The sequence below is a fragment of the Adelges cooleyi genome, unplaced genomic scaffold (assembly GCF_023614345.1).
Source record: "Adelges cooleyi isolate 19-005CV unplaced genomic scaffold, UGA_ACOO_1.1 ACOO_flye_CR_arks_rails_tigmint_CR_PRNA_9, whole genome shotgun sequence".
NCBI lineage: Eukaryota > Metazoa > Arthropoda > Insecta > Hemiptera > Adelgidae > Adelges > Adelges cooleyi.
Window position 1 is genome coordinate 11,581,662 of NW_026096579.1, and position 24,158 is coordinate 11,605,819.

Sequence of the window (24,158 nt, forward strand, 5' to 3'; positions counted from 1 at the left end):
TAGAACATGCTTCTAACTTTTTTAATAGTAGATCCAATGTGAATATCCCATTTTAAATATCCATCAATATTCACACCAAGGTATTTTACAGAATCAACAGATTTGATATGACTACAAAAATTGCTATGAGTATTATTTAATTTAACTCGCTGTGTGCAATTTGTTAGAAAAGTTTTGTTAAGATTATTCGCTACTCCACGAGTGCCATATGTGTCTAATTTTTTTAGTAACAAATTATGGTCTACTGAGTCAAAGGCCTTTTTTACATCTAAAAAATTCCAAGTACTAAAACGTCACCCTCATCAAGTTTTTTGTAAATAGAACTTATTCGACTTTGTAACGCTTTAAAAGCACATTTATTATTTCTTAAACCAATTTGTCTTTCAAAAAAAATAGACGATTTTTCCAGAAACACATACAATCTTATTTTTATACATTTTTCCAATACTTTGGATAAAGTATAAGTCCGAGATATCGGACGATAATTAGTACAGATACTTTTATTCTCCGGTTTATAAACTGGGATTATAGTAGTTTCCTTATGCACGTGTGGGAAAATTCCAGAAGTAATTGATAAGTTAAATATATGTTCCAAAGAGTTATTATGTGGTCAATAATTTGTTTTAAAATATAATTTGTTAGGCCATTATCATAAAATAAAATGCTTCCCTTACGATAAGCAGACGAATATGTTTGGTTATTAAAAATGTATCACGTGGTGTTGCGGAAAAGTACGCAAGCTGTTAACATATAATATGTAATACCTATGTGTTTTTGTGACAGTTTTTTTCGATTAATTTGCCAAAGTAATATACTACCCCCACTCCCATTCCAACCCCTACCCCTAACCCCAAATCCATTCACACCCCCACCCCTACCCCATCCCTCATCATTTATCTCTAATCTCTTATCGGTTATGTGCCAGAAATAAGACATAAAAATGTAAGTATAATAATGTTTTTTTTTCCAAAACAGTCGGCAGTGACATCGACCTCCGCACCTGCCCCTCAACCGGCTAAGAGTACGGCCACGCATGCCGGGACTTCTCAACCGGCTAAGACTACGGCAACGGGTTCTGGTACCGCCCCTCAACCGGCCATGAGTACGGCAAAGGATTCTGGGACCGCCCCTCAACCGGCCATGAGTACGGCAATGCATTCTAGGACCGCCCCTCAACCGGCTAAGAGTACGGCAACGGATTCTGGGACCGCCCCTCAACCGGCTAAGAGTACGGCCACGTATTCCGGGACTTCTCAACCGGATAAGACTACGGCAACGGATTCTGGAACCGCCCCTCAACCGGATAAGACTACGGCAACGGATTCTGGGACCGCCCCTCAACCGGCTAAGAGTACGGCCACGAATTCCGGGACTTCTCAACCGGCTAAGAGTACGGCAACGGATTCTGGAACCGCCCCTCATCCGGCCATGAGTACGGCAATGCATTCTAGGACCGCCCCTCAACCGGCTAAGAGTACGGCCACGGATTCTGGAACCGCCCCTCAAACAGCCATGAGTACGGCAATGCATTCTAGGACCACCCCTCAACCGGCTAAGAGTACGGCCACGGATTCTGGGACCGCCCCTCAACCAGCTAAGAGTACGGCCACGTAAATGTAATCCGGAAACCCGGCGGAACGGACGAAAATACGGACTTATTTGTGCATTGTATCGTAGAGAAATAAAGCACCTAATACGTGTCGTGGGATACCGCCTAAAAAAAAAAGATAATAAAAAAAAAAAGTAACTTCGAGAAGAGAAGGGGAGGCGAGAAGATGATGAAGAATCATGATGTAAATTTAATGTCATTTATATAGAAGATTATCAAAATTTTGTGCAGCCTGACATAAATTAATAAGTAATATGCTTATATAATATTCACCTATTGCATCAATAAAATCCTGGTGATTAACAAGAACTACTCTTCTTCGTTTATTGATCAGGTTCTGTTTTCCATTAACTCGCCATTCGACAGATAGTAAATCAGATATTTGTTGACCAAAATATGCAATTAATATGCGTATAAAAAATGTATCTTAATAATGTTATTTTTATTTCGCAGTTATGTGTTTATTAAGGGTCCGAAACTCACATTTAAGAGCAACTATAGCTACTATATAATTATATAGTATTTTTAATAGTAAGGAGTTAAAAAAAAAAAAATCACAAAAGCAAAATTCATCATTATTAGCTGTGTTCTTTGTATTTATGTGGGTTGAAAACCTTTTATGGAGATTTTAAAAATTGTGTTTTTTTAATAATAGTATAGGAGCAGTATCATAAAGTAAAATGTTCACGAGATTTGATCCAGTCATAAAATAAAGAATTATCATTCATGACTTTTAATTATTATTAAAATACAGGGTGATTTTTTTATAACGAGCCACTCAATATCTCATATCTCATAGGGTTTAATAAGAAATTACAATATATTTTTAAAACGACACAAGTCACAAATTTGAAATATTACACTAGCCACAAGAAACTTCATAAAAATATTTTGCAGTGATTCAAATTTCTTGTACTCAACATTTGTATTAAATATGAGTCTGACAAATTGAGTTTTCACACAGAATACGTAGCTAAGTATATAATTATTACATTTGATAAAAAGACAGTTTTGAAAAATCGGTGACCTAAGTCGTTTTTGAAATGGCCGATTCAATTTAATACTTTCTAACTTTGCTAGCTTACACTGTGCTTGGTTTAGATTGTACTGCCTTGAAAATACTAACTACCGATTTGCATCGAAGCGTTTTTTCGAAAGTGATTTTATCACTTTCAGATTTAAAAATTCCTATAAACATGTGACCTCCCCGTCCCCACTATGCTCCGTCCCCACTATGCCCCGACCCCACTGTACTGGTTTTTTTCTTTTAGAGGAACTAAAAACGCCAAATTTATTCAAATACAGGCTAAAACAAAAAGTCAGTGTCTACTGAACCGATTAAAAAATTTTTTTTTGTTACTTCTTTTAATTATAAGCATTTATATTATTAATTTTTTCTAATAATTCTAAGTAATTTTCTAACAGTTAGTTACAAATTTAGTCTTATAACTCCCACTGACAAAATAGTAAGCTGCACATAAAAACAAATTTTAATTCGTCCAATAGAGTACATTTTTATTAAAACTTTTTCATAACTCGGAGTAAAATAACTTGAAAAATATTTTTTCACCTTATAATTAGTAGGCATAATTGGCTACTAGATAAATTTTTGCATTATATATATTGCCTAACCTTTGCCCCTTAATAAAGTATTTTTCGTTCCCTTTAAAGAAGGGAAGTTTTGTAAAAAGGTAGGTAGTATTAGTAATTTGACTGAAACATACGTAGTATGTATGAGGATATATGAAAATATAAAAGAACTTCTTTTTAACGGGATACATTATGTTAGAACTCTGTGCGCCACTGTATATATTTATCATATTTTGCAAAAAGCAAAATAATAATAATTGTTTTAATGTATTCTTTTGATCACAGACACAAATCCCAAGTTCTCTAAAGGTATCTATTACAACACACCATCAGTTACAACATAAAAGAAGAAAGAAGAAATAAAATATAAACATAATAATTGGCAATTTTTACTACCTTTAATACACTCGACATAAAAACAATAAATAATTTTTATATTCATAATATATAACATATATAATATATAATGCGGCAACATTTATTAAGTACAAAGGCTCTTAAATATCTAAAATATTGTCTAGTTTTATAATAATTTGTTTAGGCACAATATGCCACGCAAAAAAAAACGTTATTGTTTAAGTACATTTAATGATTAAATTAAATACAGTATGGTAGTAAGAAATACAGCTACCTAGATACTATTTCTTAATTATCAACTGCAAAATAGTTAAGTGATATTAATAGTTATTATATAAAATATAATAAAGCTCAATCATTGTGAAGTACTTTTTTTGCAAGCTGATAAAAATCACAATAAGTACAAAACAAAATATAACTATAGCTGCTAGCTTTGTGCGTAGATTTTTTTTTTTAATATTGAATAGTTAAGTTTTTTAATGTGGGTGGAAATACAATACTTGTAAAAATGAATTGCACTTAGCCATTTTTATAATAATAATAAAAAAAGAACAATACTGTCTGTTAGGCATTTATATGAAACACTCAATGGCTGCCAACTATTATCATAATCATCGTCAACAACAACAACAACAATATAATACTAATATCCCCCAAACTATAAATATTTATTCATGTGCCATCATAGTAAAGAGCCCCCGCCCCGCTAGTGAAATTGGAGTTTAAAAACAATATAATCGCACACCAACATTACTAAAATAGGTACAAATTGGCACACAATCAACGTTAATTGTTCTGAATCTACATAAATAATACTTTTTACAAACATATTACAATCGATCATATGAGGGTATGTATAAGGTATCAAATATAATGTTTAAGAAAATATAATTATGATACAAACTATTCTAACAAATTATTATATTATGTAAGTATACTATTTAACAACTAAATTAAAATGATAATAACCGTCGAAACTACTAATTACTAAAAACCTATAATTATATATATATTTATTTTATTTAGTTATATGTATTTAAATACAAATTAATAATACCTTTGCGGAACTACATGTAGTTCCAAACAGCAGCGAGTGCAAATTTACTGTTAATACATACAGGTATAATACATTTAATAATAATAATAATAATAAACATTGTTGTGTACCAATAGAAAAAAAATATATATATGTATATGTATATATAATAATAAAGACAGACTATTGAATACACAAATATCACAGAACACGCACGCAATCCTTATCAGTATATGCAGCTATATGATTGTATTAACAACCGTGTTATACAATTTTTGGAATGGGCTAAACTCAAATGTCTACGAAAGACGGTCAGACGTTAATGTGTGTGTAAATACATATATACATATGTATAAGTACTGTAATACCGTAAGCGAAAGGATAGAAGAAAATATTTAATAATACGTGTAAAGAAAAATGGAATCAATTTTTAAGTGGTATAGTATAAATGTACAACATTTATTTATCTCTATAATTAGTGCTAGGAAAACGATCATCAAGAGATAATATTTTTTTCAATCTAACAGGAGCAGAGAAGAATAAGTACATAATTTTTGATTTTTTTATGTATCATGTTACACATACAATTTTGGTTCATCATTGTCGGTGAAATAGTTAATGGTATCTTTAGTTCTCAAGAACACAATAACAAAATCAATTATACAATTTTCGAAGAAACACTAATTTGTTATAATCTTTACATTGCTATAATATGTATGTAAATATAATATGTTCTAAAACATTTTCTCCCTTTATAGTTATTTAATGTGAAAATAATTGTATTGTACTAAGTGTTCTAGTGATTAAATTAATGTGTTCTACAATAAGGCCGAGAACAACAATTTATAGATAAATCATTGACTACGTTATATCAAAATTCGTGAGTACCCTTAACTGTAAGCATACCATTGATAGTATTAAACATTGCATGAATCTTAATATTTAAACATTAAAAAAATATTGATATGTATGAGTTACGATAACGTATAAATCACTATTTAGGTATGTACCGTAATACTTCATATAGATGTACATTAAAAATATCAAAACATGCCATGTTCTTCAAAATATTGATTTGAAGACGTTGCATTTGTTTTTATAAAACTATTTAATATTTTAATTGGCCAACTATTTTTTAAACTATTGCTAGAACAAGGCAAAAGTGAAATTTTCGCCTTATTAAGTACGCAACTTAAAGTTTTAATAGATGGTGGTTGACATTAATAAATTTTTTGTTTAAGAAGAAGAATAGTTGTCAATACTCTTGAGTTGAGTAAACTTTTAAATAGATATACTTTAAAAGTTTGTAAATTATTAAATTTATCTAACTACCGAGAAGAACTTAAGTTTTTCTGCGTTTTTTTATATTTTTTAAAATTAAATTAAATATTAAGTATTGTAGTAAATGTTTTGAAGATCATTGCACGCTTTTAGATTCAATTAAAATGAAGTACATATTTTTAACCAAAAACTATGCAAAGTATAAAGATATTTTCAATAAACAATTATTCCATTACGTCCAATATAGGTAGTCTTTTAAAATATAAATTAACTCATCGTCAGAAATACAACATAATTGTATCACATTTGAACTTCAAACGTTTTCACAGTTTTGTTTTGACCCGCTGCTATTGGACTACTTAAAAACGGGTTAGTGTTTTGTTTTGGGGCAATGTAGTTGGGATCAAAAGGATTAGCAGACATACTGTTATATTTAGAGCGGTAAACGTCTTCAGCAGTGTCCAGAGAATACGCACGGCTATGTGCTGCTAAGTGGGGATGTCTTTTGGGTGTCACTTGTGGTTCTGTTGATTGCAAAGTTACAGCAGCTACTTTACCTAACCACTGTTCTGGTCTCGGTAACGAAGAAGGAGGAGTAGCAGGTGGAGTCGGTGGAGTAACTGCTTTGTTGTTTAGGTTCCACAGACTGGAGCCAGAATCAAAGCCTTCGTCTTGTTGAGGGCTGATTCGACACTCTGGTTTTGGTGTAGACGGGTTACTTTGAGTGTGAGGGAAAGATGACTTTTTTGAAATACTTGCCAGAAACGCTTCACTCCCAGTAATTGGACCTTGTTTTGGAGTATTTTCTAAACAAAAAAAATTGCATCAATTTTTTAAACTAATAAAATTTTGATTTCCAAATATCAAATTTAATTACCAAAATCGTTTGACTTAAATTTCTCTGGAAAATCATCATTGTCTGTGCTGTTTGTAAGAAAAGCCAACTCTAACGACATTTGTTGGCACATGGCAGTGACTTGATCTGTCGTTGACATTGACTTTTCACTATGAGGTGATACTTCCGGAATTGGGCTTACTAAAAAATTACATTTTTGTAATACAAGAACCATATTTACTCTAATATGATTAGAATTATTACCTTGACTGGAAAGTTCCATAAATTTATTAGAGGGTGTCTGTAGATTGCCCGTTGGCTGCAAGCTCATTGACCTCGTCCTTTCTAGGTTTGACGGTAATTCAGATATTCTGAGTGACAGCTGCCTTTTAAAAGGCGAGGCTTGGTTAAGTTGAGAGAATCCACGGAAAGATCCTTGGCGTTGTAACATCGATAGTGTCGCATGAGGTCTTTCAATTGCTTTAGTGCTAATTTTAGGCGTCGTGATATTTTGTTGTAGTGGTTTCACTGTTGAAACTGGTAATTCTAAAACAATAAATAAAATAACACTAAGTAAGTCGCGATGCTATAACACATATTTACCTACTACAATTAATAAATCATTAATTATAATTAATGATAAAATAATATAAAAATACCTTTGCTATTAGAATGAAGAAAGGGGGGAGGTTGAGGAGGTGCATTAACTGGTATGTTGGGCTCCGTCTGTTGTTCAGTTAAAGATTGTGCTCTAAAACTACCGGTCCTTGTGAAAACAGACGTTTTTTGATCATAGGTCATGGTTACTGAGCACTCTTCTTCACGTTTGTTTTTTCTAATCAGACATTCTTGGAAAGCACACCCCACTGCATGACTTAATCGGTCACCCTATAAACAACATTGTAAACAGACATTATACAATCAAAAAACTTTGTCCATGTCGAACATCCTTACCGATTCTTTAAGTGCAACAAAACCATGGCACATCCATCGACGAGTGAGCCCGTCTCGACATATATAGGAAAAGCCCTTTTCATGACTTCGGTCCGGAGCGCAAAACGAAACTTTTTCAATTGTTTGATCTACTATTAAACCCTAAGAGTGAAAACAAAAAGCTATTAAGAATTTGTTATTTGATTGAAAATTGTTGTTGTTAATGTTATTATTATTACATAACGGGCTGATGCCTAATGCTTATTGTTTAATTTATATTATACCTTCGTTTCTTCTTCTACAACACGCAGTCCGTCTCCGGATATGTAGAATATTGCTCGTACTGGTCTGCGACGTGATGCCTAAAGTAATATAACATGTTATTGTTTTTCACAGTTTATATAAAAAAAAACTAATATAATTACCCTAAGAGTTTTTAAAGCTTCTTCACAAACTTCCATGCCTCTTGATTCAAATACTTCTACGCAGCCCAAATACTGTAAAAATTAATTAAATTACTTCTTTATTTAAGTTTTTTAACTAGTAACATCAATATTTGTTCACCTTAAAATTAGTCTGCATATATTTTATAAAACTACTAGATCAACTTTTGTTAAATATTGCCTATTCTTTGCCCCTTAATAAATGGCTCTTTCGAATCCCCTATTTTTATTTTTATTGTGTTATTAAATATTAACTGTATCATTTAATTGTATATTGATCAATAGAGTCTTATCCAATTAAATAAACGAAGTTAATAAATATTGTTTTATAATTTTATTTATTTGCTAATTAACAACAAGGGTTATTCACATTATTGACCAAAGATAAAGCAAAGTGTACACAGTAATAGACTTGAATGGCTAGGTATGTACTCGTATGTAGAGCTGATGGGAAAATCATTAAGTAGATATTAGTAGCAGAGATAAGGGGTAAAAGACCCTTAGGCAGACCTAGAACTAGGTGGAAATATTTCATGATGAAAGATCTTGTAAAGGTGCAGAAGAGAGTACAGTTAGATAAAATATAAAGGAGAGATGGAGGAGTATTGTGATGGCAGCGTTTGGTCTAGAAGGACTCTAAGCTGTGTATGATGATGATTAACATGAAAAACAGTAATATTAACTACAGGCGTACGATCAAATTTAATCATACAACTTTTCACCTCCTAATCGTAGAATGACGTTAAGAAAACCAAACATTGTTTTGGTGTATTCTAAGTACAACATATAATCATAGACGATTTGTACCTTAACATGAAAGGAACATATTCCGGCCCGGACTTCCGCTTCGTCCATGGCCCACAAGTGTGGTTTAGGGTTAGAATGATGGCCTGGCGATCCCGTGTGATTTCCTAGATCCTTTCGACGTCTGAAGCTATCTCGAAAACTCCGTCGCAATCGATCCATTTTAGATGGAGACCGTCCACTCTGCAAAAAAGAAATCGAATTAATACTTCTATTTCAGTTAAGACAATATTAAATATGACAATTATGATATATATGTATTTTATGTTTAATAACTAATAAGGAGAAAACGAAGATTATTATTATCAACAATCAGTAATAACTGCTACGCTATTAAAGATTAATTAGGTAAAGATTAGTTAGATTTTAAAATTCAATTTTTTTTTTAAGAATATAATTACTTATCTAATACTTAAAGCCAAGTTGATGTATGTATCAATTACGAAACATACAATTAAACATCTGAACCAGTGAAAATGATTAAGTTAATTGATATCATAATATTATGTAATAGATGTGAAGGATAACTGATGAGAAATTGGCTTGTGATTTTACAATTTTTTATTTTTTATTCAAATTAAGATAAATATTATAATATATTTAATTTTGTATTTGTGCACATATTAAAAGTAAGACTTTCTGTAATTAAATGAATAATTTTTTAAAGCGTGTTGGTGACTAGTCATTATTTTCAGCTGATCATATTTTTATAAATGATTATTTTATACTTTAAACTGCATTATGAGATGATATGACTAACGAAATGTCAGGTATTAGGTGTAGGGCTAGGGCGGGCAACATTTGTAATATGTGCTGTGGTGAAATAACATGTAAAAAATAGCCCATTTCATCCGTTAGGCTTATGAGTTTCTATTACCAATTATTATTCAGTATGATACTATATAATTGCTCTATGAGGATTAACGCACGCCTACATCTCCTAAATTTGTATTGAATTGTTTTTATTCTTACGCTTATATATAATGAATTACACAAAGCGCGGTTACATATTATTTTGTAATTAACTAGTAGGTAATCAGTTTTAATAAATAAAGCTATAAACCTCGAAACATTTTAAACGACCCAAAAATCACATAAACATATTTTCTTTCCACAATTTTACAATCGAGTAATTTAAATATTTTTTTAATATTGGCTGATGACAAGTTGTAATATTATTTTTGTACGGTACTTTTTATTATCCTTGAACGGAACAAGTTAACCGGTATTTCGGTTGCATCCGATATTTATATCAGCCGTCTGTCACGAGTTAATGTTTCCAAGTCCACTAGAATATTTAATTGCGCTATGACGTTTGTTTTTCAGATTGTATGTAAATATTGCGTTTATAGAAATCAAATCGAATTATAATATCTGTTCAACTCAACAAACTCCAGCTTTTTGTAACGTTTATGGGAAATCAGTGACTATGACTCACAATTTGATAATCCTAATGCCAACACGATTTGCACGTCGAGTATATTATACTGTTAAATGTTATTATTATACACGATAGCTATAATAAGCATTACATCGATTGTATAAACGCGACGTGAACGGAAAAATAAATCGTCTATTATACGAAGAAAACAGAGAATTTGTTCAATTTTCTCTATACTTGATTATTAAAAAAAAAAAATAGTTTGTTAGAATTACAAAAAATTAAAACAAAGTTTAATACATTAGAATAAGTCGCTGGATGTGTTGGTTAACGATAATGTGATAGCCACTATGTTGTTCTAGTACTTGTTTTACTACAACCTATAAAAAACGTTTTTTGTCCGTATCTTTAAACCCCGAATTGTTTCCTTTTCTTTAGTGCTCTATAAAAATAAAATACAGTGTCTAAAGAAGCGGTTAAATGAAACGAGACGCTGTGTTTATTTGACAAACAAAACATTTTTAAACACCCAAACGTTACGAAAACACGTTTATATTATCAAAACATAAACCCCACGAGTGTCTATTTCTCGACTAGGAAAAACAAATCATTTTTTTTAACGCGGGTATTTGAAAAACAGTCATAATTTAAGAACAAAATCAACATACCTAAACGTCCGCTACTTTTAGAGTATACAGGAATCTCACAAAAATAGAGAGACAAAACTGAATCACGGATAATAATACAAATAGTAGATCCATTTAACTCAAGTATAATTTGCTAAACGTTTTACTAGTCAGTAACCAGTTTTGAATAATTGCTTTTTAAGTTACAACACTTAGGCCGGGAGGTGAAGTTATCCAATTTCAAATTACAATATTAAATTGATAATAATAATTCCAATACGTAATTGAGCTAGTTTTTTTTTTTTTTATTCTCACACAGTACTTGTAATTCCCGATACTCGTTTTTTTTAGTTTGCATATCCGTCGATTGTTGTCGAATCTACCAATACTGCCACACAATAAATACTGTAGCCAGCACACAAACAAACGCGCATGGCGCTTGCCCCTTTGCCACGTCTAGTGGCTTCAAGTACATATTATGCTAGAGAAGCGTTGCGCTTGTCGTTTTATATCTTTTTTATTTTTTATTTATCACTTTGGGTGCGTTGACCGAATCCCGTTAACGTATATTATTATTATTATTATTGTTTTATTAATCGTATTACCCGGGATCGCCGGTTAAACGATGACCGTGGGATATCGTGTGTACCTACCTACACCCATGTACTTAAATTAAAAAAAAAAAAAAAAACCCTTTTGACGAACGGACGCTTCCGCGTTCACGCTCGGCCAAGCACGAATTTCCACATGCGGTACACAACCACACTACACTGCAGATTATGCGTATGTCGGTCTGTGCATACTCTGGCTACATACACGCACAGATGACGCTTACGGGAGACATTACTGATCATAGTGCTCACAAAGGTGAACAGAAACGGTAGCGAGATCATTGGCCAATTGGTCTATTGTGTAGTTCGTTTCCGTGGCCCCTCTTTCCGGGTGGATATAACCGTGTAGACTATTATCGAATTGCAATCGAATAATAATAGTAATAAAAATTAAAAAAAAAAAAACATAATTACTCGTTAATTAATATTTGTAATTTTAACGGGCCATCAATTAAGGGTGAGAAAATTGCACTGAATCTATAGGTGTAGAGTAGAGTAAGAACTGTGGCTCTTTATAGCGTTTCGGATAATAATAACATAAAATGATCATCAAAACTTTAACAAAAAAACGGTAAAACTGTTATGGGGTCTAAAGGTGAACATCGTTCAACCAGAGATTTACTGCGTAAAGGCAATTTCACAGTGTCGGCACGACATCTATAATAGAGGGTAATTGTGGAATGTGGGTTCGTACAACGCAAAATGTTAACAGCACTGATGGGCTTGTCTACAGTTTAAACTGGTCACCAAACCTCCAGGGACACGGTATTTGAATTCTGCGTAAAACAGGCATGAAGTTTACAGCAGGTTACCCGCAGAAGGAAACGGTACGGAGAATAAGGGACAAAATCGGTTTGTGAATCTGAATTAGAAAAAAAAAACATCAACAAGCAAACAAATAAATTCTATTAAATTTAAGATTTTTTTTTATCTGCTTATTAATGATAATACTCAATTAGTAATTAAAAAACTAATAAGCTGTAACGGGGAATCAGGGCTTTTACATGTTATTTTACCATAACATTGTTTTAACTGACAACTATGTAAAAATAAATATCCTTTATGCTAGAAAATATTATTAATAAGCATGTCTTACAAATAATAATGATAAATATTATTTTTCTATACAACCCTATACATGCACCACATATACATATATTGTGTAAACCGTAAAGAATGTAATCGTTTCCGTTGTACAACCGAACGCTGTTTATGTATGTATTGTAAATAAACATTTTATCTGGCATAGTTTGATTTGATGAAGGGACATGTGTTTTGTGTTGCACGAGCGAAGTGATATTTTTACGAGTTTTTTTTTTTTACAAAACATGTATCAATAATGCTGCTGGGTAATTTTTTGATTAGGAAAAAGTAAGGGGGGAAACCTCAGCATGCAAAACACACGGCGAATAGGGCGTATTTTTTTTAATGCAATAGTGTATTCGACGACGAAATATAATATTATCTATAGATAGGACGTGTGGTATACCGTTACACCCGACGCGAATATTTATTACATACCTACATAGGTACTTTCACAAATTATTCTAGGGCTAAATCCTTTCACCTGTCACATAGTTGGTATTATAGCGTTGTTATAATTGACTAAGAGCAATAACTAATATCAAAAGCAATACAAATCATAGTAAACCAATATACCTATTTAGTTTTACATACAAACGAGCGATGGTCTCTTTTTCAGATCGCGTGCTCGGTTTACTTAAATGTTAACTGTAGAGCTTGAGCAGGCTAGGCTCTCCAAAAAGCTCTCCGTTAAAAACTTGCGGTTTTGAAATTATTTTCAAAATGCAAAGAAGGTATTGGTTTAACAATGTGTGGTATTTTTTTTTTTATTAGATATTTTATCATGTACTGTGTTTACAATGATTGCCACGCTGAAGTGAGAATGTAAACCAATGGAACCCCTAAAAAGTTGCAAGTACACATTTAATTGCGTCCATACTATGCTATACCATACACCATATTATGATTATGATTATAAGTAGGTATTATCGTAACTATCTCTGCCGGATCCGTTACTAATATTAGTTTTTTTTGTATCGCATAAAAAACTCTCGAGTGTCTTTTTATACAGCGTATCGCTCCCGTTCCCACGACGAACGGACTTATCTCGTTCAACCAACTAAGTGTGTGTGTGTGTGTGTGTGTGCAGAAGACAAGTGAAATATTATGGTATATTAAACACGTGTCGTCGTGGTCGTAGGCGCGTGGCACCGACCCGGCGACGGCGTTATGGCCGCGTGCGACTTCCTTCTTTGATTTTTCCCAACGGCCGCTATTAACACCCCCTCACAATGAAAAAAAAAATGTCCTTATCTCTTTATTAAACTCGTAGCTACCAGAGGAGTGTTGCGACCGGCTGACAACGAAGTCGTAAGAGTATAAACCAAAAAAAACCAAAAGTATAATAATAATAGTAGTAACAATAATGATGATGATGATGATGAAAAAAAAGTAACGCCTACTGTTAGGATGTGAACAGTTTATTGTTTTTAGGTTTTAGCATTGGTTAGGGAAATCGTGTTATTGTTGTACGCACCGTGAGAAAAGTTTTTGTATTTTTAATAAGAAAAAAACAAGCGAGTTGGACGTCGGTAGTGTAAACTTTCTACCTGCTCGTAGAAAATATGATTGACGTTAGGAGAAGTCATGTCACGCGACGAAAATAGTAAATCTTAATCCAAAACAAAAGGCTGCCATTAACACGACTTAACCTAATCTTCACACGACGGTGGGGTTCGGATATTATTATTGGCAATTCGTTTAGAGTAAAAATAATATTTATATAATACTGCTTAAAACGTTCGTTTGGCTCGGGAGAAGTGCAAGAGATTTTCGAAAACCAACGTACAAAAATGAGTGAACTATACAGTGGCCAAGGAGTTTCTCAGAGGGAAAATATTTTGCTCTATTTCACCACACTCGCCAAAATATAAAGAATGAATTCTGAAAATTTATAGTGTGTTTCGCCGAGGTAATCAATGGGAATCGGTATGCATTTCACGATAATTCACACGGCGGCCAAGGGGAAAAAAAGACCTGTGTGAAAAATGGTCGAAAATTGTCCCTTTTTTAAGGTTTTGGCGGGACCCTCTCGCTTCTTCCTATGTAAGTAATAATATGCGCGGTGCTGGTTGTTTCCGATGCCAACACTATTATGAATGCATCTGCTACCGGCGTTGGCATTCCCATGAGGGGAAAAAAAGGCAACCATTATCTTACTAATGTCTTCAGTATACACGGGGCGCATGCTAGCTAACGCTATTTAGAAATACCTGGATGCCGTGTGAAAAACGTATTACAGAAACACACACCACGAATAGTTTTGGTTAATAAATGGTTTATCATATGAAGGTGGTAATCGGTTAAACTCAAGGTATTGTTGTTTTTCCGACATAATATAAAAAAAGTACACATAATTATCATTATTGTTATTTGTTTGCCAAATAATACATATATTTTTACTATTGTTCTTTTTATATTTCAACTCGATTACTACGGATATTTTTTCGCTACAATTTCCTAATGACACAGGATGTCTGCGAACGTACCAAAAAAAAATCCATTTTTAACATTAAAATTTATTGAAAAATCGCCTTTCCGTGAGTGGGTAATGCGGGTATTATTATGTTCGGACAAGCAAATAATGATAGTTTTAAAACAGTGCGGTTTAAATGCGTCGAATTAGCCGACGTGTCACTGTGTTAGTTGCGATTTGTATTCAATCACTGTAACCAACTTGGGCACTGGCAAAATGCGTGTAGTGTGTACTTATGTTCATTAATTACTTAATCGCCACAGATGACAGAGACGATTACCCAGGTCCTAATTTCGGCTCAAGTACACGACTATTATCGTATAATATATTATTACTTATGCAATGTTTTATAATACACAACGATCATTATTATGCTATATTATATACATACAACAAGTGATGATTCCGCGTGACTTCATACGGTTCAACGGGCGGCGACCAATACGGCGTCGCTGGCAGAAACCGCGGGTGAGTCACTCACCTCATCCCAAGACATTCGGTAGCCGAGTTTCGCCGAACGCGCCTTATCGACACACGGCGATAGTATTAATAACAGTAATGATAATATAATATTATTATTACAATAATAACACCAGTCATCATTGGACAGAGATGGAAAACTAGGAAATACGGTAAAAAAAACCGATGAATTGACAAATGCGGTGAGTGCCAAAAAACAAATAATGTCGTCTAGGAAATTCTCGGTAAAGCTCGATTATAAATTGTAATATTGTTGTTTTATCAGCGACAGTCGCAACAACGCTCCATTGTTTCCAAAAAAAAACACATACACACATAACCATACAGGCCAGGAGGTCGTTGTTGACAGTGACCCTGTTACGCGTGCGTCACGCGCATTCACCGCATACACAGCAGAACAATAGTGTGATCCCGATTTGTATTTTGTTACACCAACTGAGGTAAAAGTATTTTTATAAAAGTATCCAATAATACCATAATATTATATTATATATCTTGTATACAACGAGACAGTAAATACGTGTCATTACACACACACACACATATGACGTGAATCATTATTGTCCAACACGTTTCGGTCTCGTTCGTTACGCGGTCGATATTTATTATTGTATGTTGTAGGATCACAGTATATTATAGATATTATTATTATTGTTAATATTATCTAAACATTTCACCGTAGAAAGCGTTCTCAATGTCACCAAGAGCGGCCGCCGACTACGTTGCGCAGTATTCAAGTTTTGTAAAACATAAATTTATGAGAGAAAAAAAACAAACGCGGCGGCATAATATAATATTGAACGAAAATACGGTGAACTGTTCTAAGGCTTTTCGCAATATACGCAATTAGCGTTACCGGTGATTCATAGTGGGAACAACGGTGAATCACCCAAATCACCGTTATGACTAGGTGAGAATAAAACATCAAGAAACATCAGAATCAGATAATGTTCAGCCGTTGACCCGCCCATAAGAGATAAACTTATTATTAAGAAGACGCCCGTTACACACCCGTCATTTAACCGTGAAAAATGATTTTCGGGGGACAAATATGTGAGGGCGGTATTTACAGTAACCGTATAAACATTTTTACAATGGATAGAAAGAGAACTTTGTCTATGCCGTAGCGTTGTAATTTATCCTATATAAATGACTGTGATAGTTAGTCGAAAAAAATGGCAATCGATAAAGAATTATCATTACCGTATTAATAAGTGTACACTATAGTTCAAGTACTAAATTAAGATTCTTTGCGAAAAAAAATTGCTTTACTGTTTTGAAATAGCCGGTGTATCTTTACTCACCCGATTGCAGAGTGGGAAAGGCGACTTTTGTCTTGTTGGGTTTGCGCCACTGCTACGAGAGAAACACCCTCCCGGGTCCACCGTACCGAAGGACGCAGCGACCATGATCGTACAATAGCGTATAATAATAATATTACACACAACGTGCCGCCGGTGGTATGTGTATGTTATAGACTATATCTCGCTGGGCACCGCAGCTGGCACTGTGAAGGGGGCCCTATACATTTCTACGATTATGTTTAAGACATTTTGTCGACGACACGAATACCGATATTAATAAAACGATAAAAATAACACGAATTCGGAATTTATATTTTAAGTACACTGGAACTTTAGAACTCACGTTTTCGAAAACGAAAATATTTATTTTATAACACTGCAATATGAGATGATATTATCGATAATTTATTTAATATGCGCTGCCAGTCTACAAGGTGTTTCAAGAAATAACAATTTACGATTTCGACATCAAATTTTTATTTTGATAAACATAACACAGCAAAGAGACACACACGTGCGTGGCTGTCTACATAAATGTGTTTTGTCTTAACCTCACTTGTTCATGATGTTGTTGATGGAAAAATCAAAAAATCTCAATTTGTTTTTTGTTTTACACCGCACAACACACTTCCTAGTTGTTACACAGCAACACATTTTAGTAGTGTTAATATTTTTTAGACCTTTTTGTTGAAAAATATTATACATACGAATATTAAAAAACACTAAAACCAAATTATTTAAAAAAACTTAAGACCCAAAAAATGTATCGGTCAATAATTAAAAAATAAAAACATTTTATCAATTGAAAATTGTTATGAATGCTTTCAAAATGGTTACTCTAGGTAGATACAATTATGTTCATTCGAGTGAATAAATCGTGTTTCTTATGGGAAAAGTGTCAAATTATTTGGGGAGCAAAAGTTAGGATTTCGTTTAAATTTTAACATACAGCCGAATTTGTAGCAATAAAACCGAGAGTACCTACGACAAGGAGGTCCGGTAAGCTGTTTCGTAATCACTGTGTCCTTTGTTGCGTGCACGCTATGCATTACACACGTAGGCTACACGCCATCGATCAGAGTGGAGAGCAATTACTTCCAAACGTTATTCCCTCTCGTTTTTGCCATACGTTTCTAACAAAATATAACTCGACGAGCCCGGGTTTTCTTTAATCAATGCGCCCAAACTTGAGCCCTTAGTAGAGCGTCACGTCCGAACCGTGTGTGAACGGTTCCCTTTTAAAAATACAACGCTCAGCCGATGTGGTTGTGGTGCGTTCAGGTAACCGGTACGAGGTGTAACCAGCCGCCTCCTCTTTTCGACGGTACACGATTCACAATATACATATTATATATATTTACGACGAATTGTGATGTGTGTATATATAATATTATAGGTATACGAGATGTATTGAACGAGTAGCTACGGAGCTCACATATTATTCCGACGGCAAACGACCATTGCCGACTTAAATACTTGAGTACGATGAACGTTACCTCCGCTATAATAATAATATTCTTTTACTATGTTTACGCCTACACACATAATATACATCACGACCAACCACCAGATGCTCGTCGTGTGTGTAGGCCTGCTGCCTCTTGGGTTGTCGCACAGCTGCACCGATAATCTGCAGGGCACGGGATGTTATTTATTTTTTTTTTTTACCGTTTTTCTAATGGCATTTTCATAAACCACCGACGGGCACCGGGAGAGCATCTCGGCAGTGGGATATCGCCGGATTAGGTCGATTTCATTCGCTTGACCGTCGTGTCCGCGGCTATTATAGTAGTGGATGCCTCGGTCGGTGTGAACGACCTCGTGAAAGCCTCCGTGCAAGGTCAACCGGCGGCTGCGAGAAACGCAATATTACAGTGATGAAGAATAAAAAATAAAAATAAAACCTGAGAATACTATGATCGGTTCGTTGTCGCAGAAAACCCGCCGACAAAATACATATACTGAATAATAGTATACTGGTATAATATATTGAAATCGACGAGACACAAAGCGGATTTGGTTCGAGGCGGTGTTTAATTGAAATTTTTTTTTTCACGGCGAGGTCGCGGTAACCGTGTTAGATAGCACGTGGGGTAGATGGATTTTTCGGCATACAAAGAAAGGGAAGTTGTCGTAGCAGACCCTCCGAGACATAACATTGCAGATGCGCGATGTCGGATACGCCCGACGTCGACCCGGAGACAGGATGTGTGCGACGTGAATTATGCAGCAGGGTTTGTGCGCGTTATGTCTGCGTTTACAACAGTGTGTGTGTGTGTGTGTGTATTGTACGCACAAATCTGGAGGCCAATGAATAATACAAAACGCGCGTTTATCTACATTCTACATATAAACATACACGTCATATAAGCCAAATGTGATATTGTAGTACATGGGATTATTACGCGATCGGCAATTTTTAATAACGTTGTTATATAATAATGTCATTACTCTTTTCTAAATATTATATTATATCTGTTCGAGACGACGGCGACGGACCGTCAACCTGTTTACCAGTATCGTTGCGAGTCGCGATCAGGGTGTTTGCCAGAAAGAAGGGTAGTCTCGCGATGAGAGGGAAAAAAATTCACACACTTCGGTCGGGGACACAAGAGTGCGTTTCTATTGTTCGGTCGATGGGGAGAGGACAAGACGCGCGTCTTGCGCCACCGTCGATCTCGGACCGTTATTAGAACGTGTACAAGTATACATTCATTGAAAAAAATAGGTGGGTATGATTAGGAACAAAAAAAAAAACGGATATCCTGCGGGTCCTTCTCTTTTTGCCGGTACCACCCCGTCGATTGTGTTTGACGATGCCGTTTCATCACCCATCGGTTTTGTAAGTCGAGCAATTCCATAAAGAGCGATACCGTCGCTCCGACTTAAAACTAAAATAATTACCCTCAAGCATACCACCGTCTCGCGCCATATGACAGCGGGCTATTTTAAGACCACACCGACCAACCCCAGTTTATATTTAGACGATATACCTTTCGACTACTGTGAAGTCACATTCGGCAAATTTTGTCGCCTTGCTGTGAACCGGACTTAAACATTCCACCCTTAAACTATTCAATTCGGTTTTACAGCAAAACGTTGGATTATTACAACAACACTTCGTGGACTTCTATCTATGCAGTTTGTGATAATTAGATAAACAATTATATTAATTGTAATTGTTGTTCATACAACACACTATGCGAGGCGCATAAGAATTATTGTTATCTGACACAGTTTTACCGCCTCCATCACCCGCGTTTTCGAATCGATGTCGTTATCGACAAAGCCATTTAACCCGCTTCTATTATCTTTATTTATCAAAATAATTGATTTTAACCTTTCAGTCGGAAAATATCGTATCGTTCAAATGCACTTCTCATGAGCGCCACAAGCTCGCAAAACAACAACACACTCGACTTTAGTAGATTCATTTTGAACACATAGCACACGACAATGCCGCTCGCCTAACTGATGCGATAATCGGTATTATTATCAATGTTTTATTATATAAAAAGCTGCTGGTAACGACAAACGCGGCAATTTTTTTTTTTTTTTTTGTGATCACACGTCAAAAGTAACCCGCGTAATTATTGGTTACACAAGCTTCGCAACGAATTTTTTTAATTGGGTAAACACGTTTCCATATAATCGTACAATAATAATTTATGATGGTCATGTAGAGGAGACCGGACGGGTTGCGTCCAGAGGTCGGCTGATTTTTTTTTTTATGGCAAAAACACCATTTTTATTTTCTCGGTGTAAATGATGTATACGTAAGCACTAAGCACACCAGAGCCCAACCATTTGCTATAGTCCGATGGTCAACCGGAGACTTTAGGCACAAGAAACTGTTTGAAAGCTATCATAACGGTCGAAAGCCGCCGTTATTGATCAAACGGCTATGTCAAACCCATAATTCATGTACGTGCATTCACACCGGATCCGTGCCGTTGTCGGACACGACAAACCGTTTAGACCACGACAGTATAGGTAGGTACATACAAGTCAAAGACACAAATGGCCGCCATTAGACACCCGACGCAGGTATGCCGATTCAAAAACATCCGGCTACATCGACACATAGCATAGATTGTGCACTGGAACGAGTAAAACGTTTACTCTACTCATTAATAGTAAATAAAAACCAAAAGGATCACGGTGGGTTAGGTGCGTGCAGAATGCAGCGTGTAAGCGAAAACGACAATGGCCGCCGCCAGGTAGCGCTACCGAAGACTGAAAATTCGTTATCTTTTCTCACGGTTCTCCGGCCCCCGACCCGACTACCCGGAGTACACGTGAATTGGGCTTGGAAAAACAATGATGGTCGTTTTTTTTAATTACTTATACGCGATGGAATACACAAAGCGGTTTGTGACGCCAAAGCCGACGACAAGGTCTCTCTCACGCGGTTCCTAGTCATTCCGGACGCGTACATCTCGGAGTGGGTATATTTTGCAACCTACTAGTTTCGCACGACCCCGGGCACAATAACAAAAACGTCGTTACACACGCTCGAGCATAATTATTAAACCTGAATAATGATAGTAAATATAAAAAAATACACCCACACCGTCATTACGCAACGTTGTTTTTAATTTTTTTTTTTTACATTATGCCGACCTAGTCGTGATGGATGGAAAACGCACATGTGCGTAGACATGTCTACAAGTTGCCCGTCCGGCCTATAAAATTGTCGTCGGTCGAGAATGTGTGCGAACCACAACGTTTGTATTATACCTAGTGGACAACCGTCGACTAAACTTCACACGGTACGACGGATTTACCTTGGATTTGCTGTGTCGACAGCTGGCCGCCCGTCGGAAAGACGAGCCGGTCTGGTTGCCGCCGATCCGGTCCAGAGGTTCGTGATGCGACGCCGTGCTTCCCATCGCTTTGGAAGGGCTGAACAGCAGTTTGCGCGAGAAGATCTTCTTGAACGACAACGGCATTATCACCACCGCATCGGCAAACACTATATTTTATTAATACTATACCAATTGTTTCCACTCACTAACGCGCACTCTTTCACGACGGCGGACCGAACATGGCGGTGTTTTCATAACAAATTTAGAATTAAAAAAAAAAAACAGCAACGATAATAAACGAATAAATCGAAAAGGGTTGCGGGGGATGGACAGTGATAAGCGCGGCGGTGGCGGCGGCGGCGGGCGGACAAACGACGGTTGGACCCGTGCGACTAGTGACTACTGGCATCGCCGCGCTGTAGAAAATTTCGTAACGTACATTCCCGTCGGACTCCCCCCCCTCCCCCAACTACCCCTCCACCCGTATTCGATGCGGAAACCGGTTATCGCGCGCGCGGTGGGAACCGATCGAGCGACGTTCACACACACACACTCACAAGCAGAAATCCCTCCACCTCGCCTCACCCCATATGCTAGTGTCCCCACCCCGCTATACACGCGCTTCAATAATTCAAGTTTCAACGGATTTTCTGCTCCGTGTATGTGTGTGGTGGTGTCAGGATTCAGGAAGCAAGGGTGCGCGAATTCTCCATATCGATGTTGTTAAGAAGTCGGAGATTTCAACGGTCAACCGACCTCGCAAGTCGGCAGAGAGTAATGCGCGGCATAACAATGTACGTCATTCGACGAATATAACATTATTATGAATAATAATAGTATTTGCCAATAGTAAATACGTATATATGTATGTTTGAAAATTAACTGCAACGTCATCTATCAAGGAAAAAACCGTAGTCGACCGTTGGAATCATGCAATGGTTTTTATTTCAAACGAAATTAATTGTTTTCAGTCATTACTGCATCCTAAGCTTTTCTGTCTAAGGTCCGGGTCAGGTGGACGTGGTGCAAGTGTAGCTTAGATTACAGACGGTAAATTCAGATCCTCGGAAATGGAACTCATAAAATGTATCAAATGTTTACACCAACCTAAAGTATTCATTTTTGTGGGGGCGTCCCTACTCTCCAACTCCCCTCTAGATGTTCGTTTCTGCTCCAAGAATAATTTTAATATAACTCAACTCTGGTCGGGCCACCAGTCGTTAAAATCGCTTGCCATTTCTTAAAGCGTAGAAATAAAATAAGAAATTATAATGTATAAATGAAAAACTAAGAAGAATTTTAAGTTATAAATTTTATTCTGAAATAGCAAAACGGAAACCCCGTCCTAAAATGATATTTTAGTAGGTACTTACAGCAGAAAAAAATAGCACTATCCTAATTTTAATTCAAATTATATAACTTTAAAAATGTATGTAAAATGTTAATTAGATCACAACGTATAAATTATTAGGTTTAATGTTTATGTATTATAAAAATTATTTATTTTTAAACAACGTAAATAATATGTTCCTTGGCCCTTGCTGTATTATTTTTTTTTTATAATTAGAAATTAATAATGGTTGGTACATAAAACAACCGGTGATATAAGATATTGATTTAGATAAATTACACAGTGACATTTTTATTCATTGCAGATTTACTAACCTATTTTAAAAAGTACATAGATATGAATAGTAATAAAACTATGCGTACTAATATCTTGCGAGCGATAACAAAGTATTGTGTACAACGCGAAACACAAGTTTCAGCTAACGACTACATTTTTGTGTTTGTGTTGTGTTCTTGCCTATCTATTAAATAATAAAATAGTGATTAAATTTAATGGATTTTAGTAAAATAACAAAATACAATAGACAATCACTAATGAACACAAAATGTCCCCCTTCTTCAAGTGGTCGGTCGGCTTATCATTTTTCAAAGTTTGCCCATTCATGACCGGTAAATAAAAAATGTTCATTATTCAAATTCATACTAATGATAAACTCCGTAGGTACATTGACATGCACGTTCAATGAGGTTAACACACGTTTTATTGTACATCAAAGTTAACCATAGAAAGCGAAAAAATCAATTTCACGAAAAAAAGGTTAGACGGAAATCTAAATAACGTCGTCTGTTGTTACATGATATTAATTTTACCTAATATAAATATATTCTATTTACTAGGTTTTTATAATCGAATATCTAATAAAAACAGTATCTTAGTTTCTTGTCAAGTTCGTAAAGAAAATTGTGGTAAGTTCTATGTAATAAGTTATTTATATTTCACTATACGTTTTAATTTGTTTTAGCTTAGATGCGGAACTGAGAAGGTATATTGTTTTTACAATGATGTGTTTTTATGTTTGTATTTGAACACACGATATCTTCGTCAACATATTTTTCAATATAAAACTACGGCGCACCATAACTTTATTAAAAATAATCGAATTATTTCCAAAATTGTATAAAATATTAAATTACTATCAATAAACGTCGAC

The 24,158-nt window shown here is 35.1% G+C and overlaps 1 protein-coding gene across 3 annotated transcripts in view; it reads right to left on the minus strand.

Moving 5' to 3' along the window:
* Window positions 1-3,988: 3,988 nt before the first annotated feature.
* Window positions 3,989-24,158, minus strand: part of LOC126846568 (protein numb) — a 37,346-nt gene continuing 17,176 nt past the window's right edge. For 2 of the 3 annotated variants that reach the window (XM_050586154.1, XM_050586156.1), the window contains exons 2-9: window positions 8,892-9,071; window positions 8,067-8,138; window positions 7,926-8,003; window positions 7,663-7,803; window positions 7,368-7,596; window positions 6,973-7,254; window positions 6,751-6,909; window positions 3,989-6,679 (exon numbers count right to left, since the gene is read on the minus strand). In XM_050586154.1, the coding sequence (XP_050442111.1) occupies window positions 6,174-6,679; window positions 6,751-6,909; window positions 6,973-7,254; window positions 7,368-7,596; window positions 7,663-7,803; window positions 7,926-8,003; window positions 8,067-8,138; window positions 8,892-9,050 (1,626 nt within the window). In that variant the 5' untranslated portion in view covers window positions 9,051-9,071 and the 3' untranslated portion in view covers window positions 3,989-6,173. Of the gene's footprint in view, window positions 6,680-6,750; window positions 6,910-6,972; window positions 7,255-7,367; window positions 7,597-7,662; window positions 7,804-7,925; window positions 8,004-8,066; window positions 8,139-8,891; window positions 9,072-21,636; window positions 21,962-24,158 lie in introns of those variants that run through there. The other variant, XM_050586153.1, reaches the window with a different exon arrangement.